Source organism: Barbus barbus (genome assembly GCF_936440315.1).
Source record: "Barbus barbus genome assembly, chromosome: 39".
Classification (NCBI taxonomy): Eukaryota; Metazoa; Chordata; class Actinopteri; order Cypriniformes; family Cyprinidae; genus Barbus; species Barbus barbus.
Window position 1 is genome coordinate 17,878,442 of NC_136717.1, and position 13,881 is coordinate 17,892,322.

At 38.6% G+C, this 13,881-nt stretch overlaps 1 protein-coding gene across 2 annotated transcripts; it reads right to left on the bottom strand.

Annotated features, from left to right (window-relative positions):
- Positions 1–2,390: 2,390 nt before the first annotated feature.
- Positions 2,391–11,854, bottom strand: LOC306858556 (dual specificity tyrosine-phosphorylation-regulated kinase 2-like). 2 transcript variants are annotated; one of them, XM_079399136.1, is made up of 3 exons: positions 11,436–11,854; positions 10,762–10,892; positions 2,391–7,067 (listed from the first exon to the last, which is right to left on the bottom strand). In XM_079399136.1, exons 1-3 carry the CDS (start codon positions 11,485–11,487, stop codon positions 5,475–5,477), a joined length of 1,776 nt encoding a protein of 591 aa, XP_079255262.1. In that variant the 5' UTR covers positions 11,488–11,854; the 3' UTR covers positions 2,391–5,474. The 2 variants fall into 2 exon arrangements, with proteins under 2 accessions (XP_079255262.1, XP_079255263.1); XM_079399137.1 differs by having other exon boundaries at positions 11,327–11,842.
- Between the last annotated feature and the right edge of the window lie 2,027 nt (positions 11,855–13,881).

The following is a 13,881-nucleotide window of genomic DNA, read 5'->3' on the forward strand; positions in this document are numbered from 1 at the left end:
CAAAACTTTCTTTGTTAAACCTAAAAAACCTTAAAACCCTTTTTAATTTTTTTTTTGGTACTCTACAAGGAATATATTCAAGACACCAAGATATTTTTCATTCCTCAGATGAATGGAATTGCCTTCATGAATGGCTTAGATGTTGGAGCAAGACTATTTTCTGATATCATGCACTGATAACAAAAATATGCATGATTGTACGGTAATTATGACCTAGAAAGTGAAAGCGATGTGACATACGGCCGAGTATGGTGACCCATATTCGGAATTCGTGCTCTGCATTTACCCATCAAAAGTGCACACACACAGCAGTGAACACACACACACCTGGAGCAGTGGGCAGCCATTTATGCTGCGGCGCACGGGGAGCAGTTGGGGGTTTGGTGCCTTGCTCAAGGGCACCTCAGTCGTGGTATTGAGGGTGGAGAGAGCGCTGTACATTCACTCCCCCCACCTACAATTCCTGCAGGCCCGAGACTCGAACTCGCAACCTTTGAATTCTCTAACCATTAGGCCACGACTTCCCCACGAAGAAGAAGAAGAAAAGGTAGCCTGTGGTTGGAACTGATCAAAGAATTGACATGTTAGAAGCCCAATCAAATCCCAACATTACTGCAAAGCATTTGGAAAGCCTATTAATAGTCTTCCTTTAAACCATAATTGGCATAGACAACAACACAGCTTCCTGTTCAAGTCTTATAAAAGACCCAGCACAACACAAATTCTCAGCGCTTTCCATTCATGTTAACACTGAATTAATTAGCACTACAGACAACACATTTACACTGATGCCAAGACTTTCTACCGAGGAACACCTTTATTCAAGTCAAAGAGAGCAGTTGAGAATTTCTCTGCTTTAGAAAGCTACCACACTGCAATATTTATGATTGGTTGCTGGTAATTATCAAAAGACGGGACTTTTTTATTAAAACACATCCCACAAATTGGTACATTAGACATTAGCTGAGGAATCAAAGACATTCTCCCACCTTTTAGTGCACTTGAAATAGGAGTGAAGCAGCTTTCGGATCTCTGCCAATGACTCATTTATTTGCACTATAGAGCATTGTTGGCATCAATTTTGCCCACTCTATTTTTTTATTGCCTCAGGATATGACTCAAGAAAAGTAGCAGAAACACATAGTCAATGGGTGGTCTTACCATTTATAAGTGGGAGTTTCTAAACTTCCTGTAAATAATAAATGCAGCCATGCTGTGTGCCAAAAACAACCAAAATAAATCCACTCTCCAAATCTCTCAAATTTACAACAGGCTGCTGCTCATTAGTGGTTTTGTGTTGCTTGTTGCAGGAAAACCAACTTTGTAGTCTCTCTGTGCTTTATTAATAGAACACACGGTGTGTTTGCATGGACAATATCTCTATCTTTGGTATCCAAAGTTCCTTTAAGGAAAACCACAACAGTGCACACAGAATTCTGCATTGATACAACATGATAAAAGATGAAAAAGGCTCACTACACAGTACTTTTATGAATAATGCTGATGCACTTAAGTTCTCCTCCTCCGGTTTTATTAGCCCAAGCTACTGTAGTATTTATCAAAATGGATGAATAGTATTATATTGAAATATCAAACTCAAATGTTGCTTACAAGCCAACTGTCAATTGGAGGCTCCTAGAACAGTACCATTGCAGAATTCCCTTAGTTTGTTAACTGTACCTGAATATGAACCAGTACTGAATGCCCAGATCCTTAGAAATCCTTTTGCAGCCCTTTAAACAGATCTTCTTTTGACAAGAGCTAAAATTGCATGTATCTTTTTCCATGGCAAAGCTGGTCAAACCTGCACCTGACTTGATTTGACCACCTGGTTCCAATGACTTGATTATTGTAGAAATGTACTTTTTTTTCTCTAATTATTAAACCTCCTTGGGGTTAAGTTGTTCCAACACACTTGTTCACACCAAGAATGATAACTGCAATAACTATTTTCGACTGTTTATTCAGCGTGCACAGTGCAGAGGCACTCTTTAAAGTCGAACTGATTTTGATTGGCTTCCAATGTTTTTATCATTCATCAGCTGGGAAAATACTCTGAAAATGATTCCAACAATATTGTTCCTCTGTGTTATCTTTATAGTTATAGTATGAAAGTTAGAAAGATTTTTAAAGCTTTATGGTTATAGTTTCCGGTCTTGATTATTTTCAAGTGACTTAAAGCCACATAGTGTTAGTTTTTTTGTGAACTGAACCATCAACCCCCTGGTTTTTTTATCTTAAGCAGCATCCACTATACCACACCACCCCTTGCTAATGTGTGGTCAATGCATTCTGTCAGAACTGAAATACAGAACAAGCCATTAGCTACTGGCTTAGATTTTAGGTTTGTCAGATTGCTTAATAATGTCACCACAAAAGCATTTAGTAAAGATGGACATTAAAACTTTTATTATTAATATATTCCAGCCACAACAATAAAATTTAACAAATGATCACTAGAAAAAAAACTCTTCTTTTGTCAGCTGTACAATACATACAGTATCATTAAACTGGCCGCCAACAATAAAACCCCACTACAGCAATATATGTAGTGTTTTCAGCAGCATTTCACAAAATTAAAACATTATACATATGTACACATCAAATTCTCAAATTCACATATGTACAGTACGTTTCTGTGGCTGAAAATAAAGAACGTCAACTTTGTTCCTCTGTTTAAAGATTCATTTTAAAAAAAGTTGAACTGACTGAAGTTGACAGTGGGTAGCTAGATTCAAGAGTTAGGGCATACATTTAAAAATTGTAAAAAGCACATCGTTTTAAAATGTCTTTAAAACTTTCAGCCATGTAGTTTGATTTTCCTCAACAATGCTACCACTGTATTGCACACTGGGATGACAACTGACTTCCTGTGGATTTCTTGGGGTTGCAGTTTTCACTGCTCTGGAGTTACATCCAACCATGTCAAGTAACAGAGGTTTGAAGGTATGCTACATCTGTCAGACATTTTAACAGGTGATGTGACTGTCTAATAGAGCTCAAGCATCCTTCCCCTATCATTGCCTCTCCACAGAGGATTATCAATTTAAAGACATGCCCTCGATTGGCTTGATGGCCTCTTGATCAGGTAAAAAGAGAAATTCTGGCTTCTTTTCCCTCATAACACAGAAAGGAATGCACTTTGGTATGTACCAAATGCCCTGGATTAATAAAGTACAAGAATATTACAACAGTCCGAGGTAAAATATTAAAATGTGTTCTTATTTCTATTGTAATAAAATTAACCAAATGTATCTCCTCAAATACTTTGATGTTAAGACAACTTGAATGCAGTGCTGAAGACACTTGTTCTATGTCACTGTAATTGTTGTCTCTTACTAAGACATCCCTGTTGGAAAAGGGCACAAATGTTATTTCTCCTCTGAAATCATAGTATAAAAAAACATTGAGTGTCCAAACTGCATGTACAACCTCAACTGTGCGGCCACTTATTCCCATGTCCCATTTAATGAGGATTGGAAAGTATCTTTGGGCGATGCTCAAACATGTGCAAGAGAATCACCATGAGTATTTCAAAGTAAATTGAAGGGAGAATCGTTGTTTGAAATAAACTGAATGGCATTGATAACCAAAGGCACATTGTATTAAACCTAAGGGCACAATTATTCCACACTACTGCCAATTCACAGAACAATAAAAAAGTGTAAAGTACATTGTGAAATGCCTGCTGATGTTAGCAGGTAACGTCTGTATCTATAAAGCACTATGGGTGTCCAAAGGAGCCTGAGCCCCTGTGCAGTGTGCAGTAGGCCTGGAGGGCACTGTGTCAGTCTCCAGTGGGGGGTGAGGGATCAACATGAGCATTACAGCTTTCCTGGTCTCCCTGACAGCCCGTAGTTTGACCCCCATCCACACCCCCACAATCCGTGACTGCTTGAAAGTAAGCAGGACTACCTCCTGCTAGAGTACGATCTCAAAGTAGTGGCAGATATATTTCTTTGTGCATTACACCATAAATCTCTCGATTGACAAGCCACATTCAGGCCACTGGTTCCACCTATGTTAGCTCTTCATTGACAATAAAATGAAATAAATAAACTTATTAAGCTTTTACACCCATGTCAATCAAATTATTCTTTCCATGTCATAAATGCTACAAAAATGGCCAGCCTTTTTTTCAAATCCAACTGTTCTGGATTTGGGGAAAAAGTGTTATTAATAACTTATTTGTAACATTATTTATTATTAAAAAAGGGAACAACCTTTTAGAATTTTAGCTCTGGCCTGATATTAGCAAGTCCACACAATGATTATGTAAGGTCATGTATTGTCTTAGTGGTTATAAATTTGATTCAGGACTTGAATCACGTGTCAGGCTGTGCCATAACATTGTCCACTTAAAATGTTTTATCTTCATTAACATCATTACTTGCTTGCATTCAGGTAAATGCAATGTCCTGCCTTCCTATTCTTCAGTTCTTAGTCCTAGTCACTGCAAAAAAAAAAAAAAAGCATTCACTTTAGAGACAAAAAAATCTAGACCCTAACTTGCAAACTAACCAGTCTTTGCTCATTGTGATTACACAACACTGTTTTGATCCATAAGCATTAAGTTTCAAGCTATTAAAAAATTTAATAAAAAAGGTAAAAGCACCATTTTTTTCCCTTCCAGGACAGTACTTGTTCAAAAGCAACTCTTCTAGAGAATAGCTTATAATTACATTAACGTACACCAGTCAAGTACTACTGAGAACAGCATTGTTTCTATCAAACTACATAAATTCCTTTAAATTTGCCATCAGTCTCCTGTAGTGTAGACCACTCTAGACACTCTCTCTTTTCCTCATTTAATTTCTGTAAGGAATGTCAAGAGATTTATAGGCACAAACCAAAGCTATCATGTAAACATTGTTTCTTTCTGCTTCCTCATAACAGTCTGCAACATCCACTTTCCATTATGACCGGTTTCTCTTACCATAGTATGTTCTCTATTCTTGATATTAACAACAATGATTCTGGGAAATGCAACAAGTCTCAGATCACATAGCTTTTAGCAAAATGCATTTGTAATCCTCACCAATTAACGCACTATTTATCTGACAGGATCTGAGAGTAGTGATTAAAATTTTAGAAGCACACAAAGCAATGTATCCTAGCATTACTTTATTGTGGCGAGGCCATTTTTATTTTTTTTGCTACAAGATTTAGGTATTAAACCAAGTGGGACTTTTTGTTATTATACACCAGATTGTATGAATGCTCCTTCAAAGCAGCACTCAACACAACCCTGAGATAAAAACTTAAAAGTGTTGTTCCCCCTTTCTTGGCCATTTCAAGTCAAGTCAAGCTGAGCTTTCCTAGAAAAAAAAAAATCCAACTAAAGGTGCTACAAAGCAGTTCATAAATGGTGGATATGCATTAACGACTGTTATCCTAAAAATGCCACACTTCTGAATGCTCAGCTTTGCACAATTTCCAATATTATAATTTCAAAGAAAAAAAGAAATTAGTGTTCAGCTGACTAATTTTGGCAACACTGTCCTTTGTTGTAAATTCCCATTGGCATCAGTCATTTGTGCCAGGTTAGTCCTTAACTTTGCGGCTGAGCCAGAAGGGGGAGGTAATTTGGAAATTGCAGTTATAGCACCAGTACCCTCAGTGATCCGCTTTACGGTGGTTTTCTCCCCAGTGGGAGGTTTTGGCAAGCGTCTTCTGAGCCATGGGTGGCGGAGGGCCTGACTAGGGGTCATCCGCAGGGACGGGTCCCACTCTAGACACTGTTTGAGAAAGTCCAAAAAGAGGGGGTCGTCACAGCCCTTAAGTGCTGTCACCCAGTCCCTGCTGCCTGGTGGACCTCTGAGCTTGCCCCTACGTGACCTTCCCCCATTCATCACCACTGAGCCATCGGGTAAGTTTGTGACTGTGCAGTAACGGGGGTATCCCTTTGAACTGACAAAATTTTTGGCTCTCTTAGATGAATCCAGTAGCTTCTGGGAGGGCATACCCAGCAGCTCTATGACACATGCTAGTTGGTCCCCTTCATCTTCTCCAGGCAAGAGAGGGTACCCTGTAAGTAATTCCGCTAAGATACAACCTAAGCTCCACATATCAATTGGCATCCCATATCGAGCACCCAAAATGACCTCTGGGGCCCTGTAGAAGCGTGACTGGATGTAAGTGTAGACCCGTTGATGCTCGTAGCAGCTGGAACCAAAGTCGATCACTTTTATCCCACTGCGTCCCTGCTGCTTCAAAAGGATATTCTCAGGTTTGAGGTCGCAGTGAATGATTCGGTTCTTGTGCAAGGAGTCGAGACACTGTAAGATGGAGTGAGCAAACTTGCGCACTAGTGGCAGACTAAAGCCCTGAAACTTGTTTTTCTTGATAAGCTCATAAAGGTTCATGCTGAGCAACTCAAACGTCATGCAGATATGGTTGCGGAATGTGAAGTTCTCCAGCATGTGGATGACATTCATGGTGCAGTCCTTATCCTGTTTGCGCAAGTGTTCCAGAATGCGAATTTCCTCAGCTGCTTGGCGATGGAATCGCTTTTCGTTCCGTACCATTTTCAGGGCCACTTGCTGGTGGTTCTTGTGGTCATAGGCCTTTACCACCTGGCCAAAACTGCCTTTACCAATAACCTTTAGTACCTCATACCTATATGCTATATGGTCATGGGGCACGTGAATGTAGGAGCCCTGATCATCATCATAACCTCCATTGTTTGAACCCCCAACTACACCTGGTCTTTTCTTTGCATTTGGACCTATAAAATAGATCTCAGGGTAGCTGAAGATCTCTTGGTGTTCAAAAACTGAAAGCTTAGACATGTACTGTTTCATGGCCTGCTCAGGAGTCAAAGGTGCTGGCTTGGGTTTGCTTTCAGTTGATTTGATGGAAGTTGAGCTGCCTTGTCGAAACTGGCTGCTTTCTTGCTGCTTCTCCGGCATGGCCAGACCTGCTCTACCTACGGGTGTCAACCCATTGGGTTGTGCAGTCAACACTGTCCGTTTGTTGCTGTTCTCCTCGAACAGCTGTTGAACGTGAATCTGCTGGTGATTCCCGACGTGCAGATGGTCATTCATTGCGTGCTTATTGCCTCCAGCCTGGATAAGGTAAAACAAAACAACATGCATCATTTGAGGATTGATTCCAAAATAAATTAAGAGAACACAGCTGATATAACAATCCAAATTTAGATTTGACACAAAACAGACTAGACCTGTAGAATCTTTTGAAGGTATTGAAAATTCAAGTCATTTCAACCCTGTCAATGCTGATGGAAGAACCTAGGTCTATTCTACTGTAGCAAGCAAAATATTCAAAGCAATCTCTTAAAGTGTAAGGTGAAAGGAAGGTCACGTCAGGCCAGATAATACAATTGTTGTAAGAATGACTAACAATTTTTCCATGATTCTTTTCAATAGGCTTGCATACATTTCATTGTATGTGTATTTGCATACACTAATAAAAAAAAAGACAAGACAATAGATTCTTGTGCTTAGTAAAGCCTCGACAGGGTACAACTAAATGCTCCTTGTCTATTCTTATTGGATCAAGAGGAATGAAGCTTCCTAAACTAAAGACCTGAGATCAGCACATAATCTACAGAATGAAAAGGCTTGAAAGACAAAATGTACAGAATAAAAATAGATGACGCACTTATGTATTATCCTAAATGGTATCCCTTGCTATGCGTTGACTTCAGACTGAACATGATGGATCCTTCTCACATGATCAAATAAAAAATGTTTTACTATTCTTGCAAACGAATCAATGTGTTCATGACTGCATGGTTCGCATAATTTACTTCAAAATGTTACATAACTGGTCTAAAAGATTGGTGTCTGAGGTGTAGAGTGCAATTTCTTAACCTTTCAATTTAAATGCTGTTTGTTGTTATCCCTTGTTTTTAGGATGGGGAAATCAGACTTGTGCACAAAGCTAGGAAGGCAAGTTTTTTGTTTATTCAAGGACATTAGATGTGAATTTCCTGCTTTCCTGAATCTCCTGCCTGGCAAGATGCTTGCTTCCTTGATAATGTGTTTACCTCTGCATCTTGTTTTTACAAGGACATCCTGTTGCTTCAGTCAGACGTTTGTGGCAATCTTCTCATTCTATACAACAACAAAAACGCTTACACCTTTGAACATGACTCCCATTGACATGGCTGCTGTCCTGTTATTTCAGACTGATAGTTTTAATGGATTAGTGTTTATTTTTGTGTTTTGAATGGTAATGCTCATAATCCACTTAATTATGCTTTATTGTCTAATCTCAGCCATGCTGCATTCAAATGCAGAAAGAGTGATAATCTCCAAAACTAAATAATATAACAGGGCAATACAAGACTTTTGATTTTTAGAGATCCTTTTCATCTCAACCTATCTCTAATCCCCCAGATGGTCAGTGTTGCTGTTTCTACATCTCTGACTGAAGATAAAGAGTAATACCCAGCTTGAACTCTAAATCCAAGGGCTCTGATACAATCTGCTCTTAAAACACTCAATATACAGCCATATTTCTTTTTCCCTGCCTCACACAAGACAAGAGCATTGACAATGATGCACTGTTGAAAAACAAGGCTCTGGTTTAGAAAACTATATCATTCAAATCTAAATATAAATCTAACCAATTGCTAATCCTAAATCAATAAACCAATCATTAGGTGTCACACAATAAATCACTCCAGTTCAAATGAGCAAATGATATAACGCATAGATTTATGGATTAGTTAAGGCAGGGTAGTCTAAATAATTTACCAGCCATCCAAAAAAAAAAAAAAAACACTATTTCTAAAGGAACCATTTTCAGAGATTATGCATCATACACAAGATATTCTCCCATCTTGTGTAGGAACTAAGAGTGAATCTGAATAAAGCTTCAATTTAATTTTGTTGTTGTACTTGGCTGCCCTGTCCGTTAATTCTAACATGATCTGGACAGGTGGGGGGGGGTCATGAAAAGGGCATGCTTGCTGACAGCTGTAGAAGACACAACTGGAGCTGAACAAAAGACACATTTGGTCTGAGAGATCATTCTAATATTCACTTACTCTGCAAAATACATATACTTCCTGATAGAGGTGATAAAAAGCTGTGATTCAACTGCCCTTAAGATTAACTGGACTTTGAAAGGTATGACACTCGAATTTATCAGGACAGAGATTTGAGACAAATACAGATAGAACAAGTCCCCAAATTTCCTACTAAATGCCATACATAATTTGACTTGGTAGACAATAGAAAAAGCATCAGAACTTAATTTCGATATCTTATACATAATCAGCTCTATATACCATATACAAAATCAGATTTAATTTGTTGATGTAATCTGTTACATAACCCAGTAGGAGTGAGCTCTTCAAAATTACTGTTAACTTAAGCATCGTCACATCATAGCTCATCATCACACCGAATTACCACGTAAGTAATAAGCAAGGGTAAGGTGCAAGTTATAATTCCCAGTAAGATGTGAAGCTTATTTTGCATCTTCAGAAACCTGAAAATCCTTCTTAAGTGGAAGCAAAGCAAGGTCTGCATGGTCTTTACTTATTCGCTGAAACAGGTCATACAAATAGACATTAATGAATTTGCATCTTATCAGTTAAATGTCATTAAATATGGATATTGGTTTAAGAGCTAGATTTGCAAATACAATGCTAAGATGTAATTTGACATTAACATATTGCAGGAATTCTGTCTTGTAAGAAAATGCACACATACAAATGCACCTACCATGCGAGCCTGTGTCTATATTTACCCCTATTAGAATGACAGCTAAATAAAGAACTCCGGGGTACTTAGTCATAAATGGCATTGATCCAGTTCTTGCATTTAATTCAGAATAATGTCAAATATACTTATATGAACTGCGATTCTTTAAACTTTACTAATCAACTAATTATTTGACTCATACACTATGCGCTTATTATAAGCTTATATACTAGAATATCATGCTTATTATTCTAATACCATGCAAAATATCCTTGCCATGCAGACTCAATGGATTATAATTTTGGATTTATAGATTTACATAAGGAAATTCACTAGATGACAGATTTCAGCTGTGCCTCTTGGCGTCACACTGATGGCCTGAGCCTTTCCCATCCCCCAATACTGGCAACACACAGTACATCAGCCAATGACTCTGACAGAGCTACTGATCATTAGTACTGCTCATATTTCTTTCCTCAAAAACAATGCGTTTTATTTACCAAAACAAGGGGTGCATGCACTTTGGTTTTCAAAATGTCGAAACTACAGTCAAGGTGTACTTACTACTGTCTCTTAAAAATGCATACCTTACAAATAAAGTGCTGATTTTATCCAACCACATTCAATATTCCACCGTCTTAATCATCATCAAACAAAACATGCTAAAAGCATTGAAGTGGGTGCTAGGGGGTCCAAAGAAAATTTGAATGAGAAAAAAAGAACAACAAAAATATAATTTTAGGGCTGTCAAAGTCATCTTGTTGTAACAATAACCTATCTTGCTCACTGTGACTTGTAAGGAACTATTGTAAAACTGCAGTCAGACTCAAACTCATTGTGAAAAGCACTGTATAAATAAACTAAAATCGAACTGAATACGGTTCTCTTGATGAATATTAATCTAAAAGTGTAGGAAAAACCCATACAGTAAACTAAATAGAAAGTAAATAGTTTCCACGTATTTTAAATAGTTTTGAACTTGATGATAAAAAAGCCACATGATTCCTTAATTTTGAAAACACGTTTTGAGAACAAAGAAAGGGACATGAATGGTGGAAACTGCAAGCAAGAAGGTTAATTTTACCGTGAGAGAGTTGCTGTTCCTGAGTGGTGGTAATGTGACGGGTGATGTGGCTTCAGTCCCTGCTCCAGCTCGGGGACCCCCGATGCCCAGTCCTGGGGAAGACTGTAGCTGGCCAATCTCACCCCCTTTGCCTGTTGAAAATCAGTAGAAAATGTGTTTGGTAAAATGTTTACACAATTGCCTGTCAGTATTTTTAAATGGCAAATTAAAACTATAGCCCCGTGACGTTACATGCATTGATAAATAAGATGTATAAATCGATTACCAAATTTAAAGAGGACCGGAATGATACTTAAACCATTTAACAACCACACAACAAACGAAAACCAACATTAGCACAACGAAAACCTGTAATACAGACACACGAGCAACAAAACGACTATTACATTTAAAAGCCATTAAACCAAAGCGCTTGGTTTCTATATCTAGTCTCTATAGCAACAGTAATAATTAACTAATAAATACAAAAACGGCCGCTTTTTCAATGCTGTTTCCGGGGCTTATAGCTACTGTACTCGACCATACAGTCAACGGCGAGAATGAAACGAAAAGCTGCGAGCCTTACAAGCGTTATGGAGCATTTAAATCGGATAAATAATCCATCTCCTCAATCCAATCCGGAGAATAAACGAGACCGGCGTCGCCCTCTTAGATCCGGGCATTGGGTTCCTTACCAGTCGGGTAGACAGCAGCAGCGGCGGCAGCGCAGGGTTTCTTGGTTAACATGGCCGCTGGAGAATCACACACATACACACACGCAGAAAAGCCACTTCAGAGTCTCTCCCCTCCTCCCTGTGATCACCCACTCTGACTGCTGCTACTCCAATCTGCTACATCCAGACCTGAGCGAGCAAACTCTAAACGCTACCCGATTTCGCGTTATCATCGCTTGGAAACGTGCAAAACAAACAAAGACGCACGCATGGCTCTGTACTGATCGGCACTTTTGGGCCTAGGAAATTCTGCACAGCCCGCAGCATTCTCTCACACACATACAACAACCGGAATATACTTTAAACCGGTTTAGGGTGTTGTCTGGACTTATCTATCAGCCTAGCTCGCCTCCACCTTCTTTACTCTCCCCTCCCCGTGTGGCAAGCCCTGTTCACATTTATCTATTAAAGGTGGGGTATGTATATTTTCAAAACCTCTTTAGAAACTGATTGGGCCCAGTACCAAAACAAACTTGTAGCCAGTCAGCAGTAAGGGGCGTGTCTACTCATGATCAGGTCTCCTAGGAGAAAGAGCTAAGTGCACATGATGGACAATAGCCGACGACAGAAAGATAAAAGATGGTGGATAAAAAACAAAAGAGGAAATCGCCTACGGAACAAAAGAAGGCTTACACCATGTCTGCAACAGTCTGTCTACACTGGACTGTGAAAGCTGCCATTGAAAATCATTTGAAATTTGTGTCAATACGCCATAAATAGAACGTGGCAGCAGTTTTACTGTTGGGGATTTGTCGTGTCCCATCCAGCGTAGACAGCATCACTGATTATAATGAGTTCTATAGTATTTTGTCGCGCCGCTCGCATCCGGTGTAGACACGGTGTTACAATAAGGCAAGAGGCAGGACCAGTGTAAATATCGGATTAGCTTTCCAGCACTGGAGAGAACTCAAGGAGCGGGATGGCCTGCAATCGGATGCCAAGGTTGCTTTGTTTCTTCACGATAGGTGAGTAACATTGGTTTTGCTTTGTTTCACACAACTAATCATTGCATACGTATGTGTGGGGCGGAGCTATCAGGGCGAGACCCTTTTGAGGTAGGGGTGTTTGTTTTGGTGATTTCAAATATCAACATTGGCTACCAGAAATCACTTACCCCACCTTTAATACAATAGTGATACTTATCTTTTACAAAGGCACTAATAACCATTAATTTGGTACTGGTATTTACAACCGGATGTGACTATTGTCTATTTATGGTTACATTATTCCTTAGTCATACCAGTACTTATTTTAGTTAGTTGTAATCACTCAAAGCTTTCATAGTTGCCTATTTCCTGCTCACCTTAGTGAATGCATGAATGATACAAAAAGTCTACTACTAAAATAAAACAGAAGTCGCCATGTTAAAAATGGCTTGCCATACTCCCAAAGTCCACCAATCACAGTCCCAAACAGAGAACAGTTTGTTTATATGTGCATACTGTGCATTTTATGAGAAAGCACTTCACTTCTACTTTCACTGGTAACATTTGTGATTAAAATGTACTTTTGAGTTTAAAGGGTCTAAGAAAAGAGTTGGTATTTCACAGAGAGTCAGAGAGATATAACTATTAATGAAAGTGCAGACTTTCTTGGTTTCATGTGATCATTCTTACATGGGTTTGTGGTAATTAATCACATGAACAGATCTGTTTATTTCTAGTTTGCCCATCTGAAAGATGATGTCTGTGTAAAAGCTTTATATAAGGTAACATCCAGGTTGCCTTAAATAATATTACATACTGTTGCCTTATCTTTTGTAACTTTCTGCTGTGTTTTATTGACCAACTGACTTTTTTTGTTTTTTTTTACCACTGGTTACTAATTAACATTTGAAATTATTAATTTCCTTTTACACTCTCAGCAGTTGTTATTTTGGCATGACAGTTGAAATTACTGTCCACTAGATGGTGAAGTGAGTGCAGCATAGCATTACTGCCTCCACATGTACTGTACATTTAGTTCCCAAACAAGAACCATGTACATATTGGATTATGTTGCTTAATTTGATTGCTAAATTAAATTTTAGTACAGTACAGTTGCATCAAACACAACACTACACAAAAATCATGTCCCAGATTCCTCTGATATCACAAACTTCAAACATAACAGCTGCTGGTAAATTTGTATAAATGCATCATTACAGATAAAAAAGATAAATACATCCAGCCTACATTTCAAAGCACATTCTACTGTGATTAGGTTATATGTGATGCGATTGAATCTGTGTATTATCTAAGAGACATCAAGCACAAGAACAATGATTGATCTTATTCCTCTGAGTACTGTTGTGGTTTTGAGTTTCATCAACTCAGATAATCCTATTTCAGTCTTTGAAAAGTGCTATATCCCAAAAGATGTGATTTTTGATAATGATCATGCACTGCTGTGAGTATCAGCAGTTTCA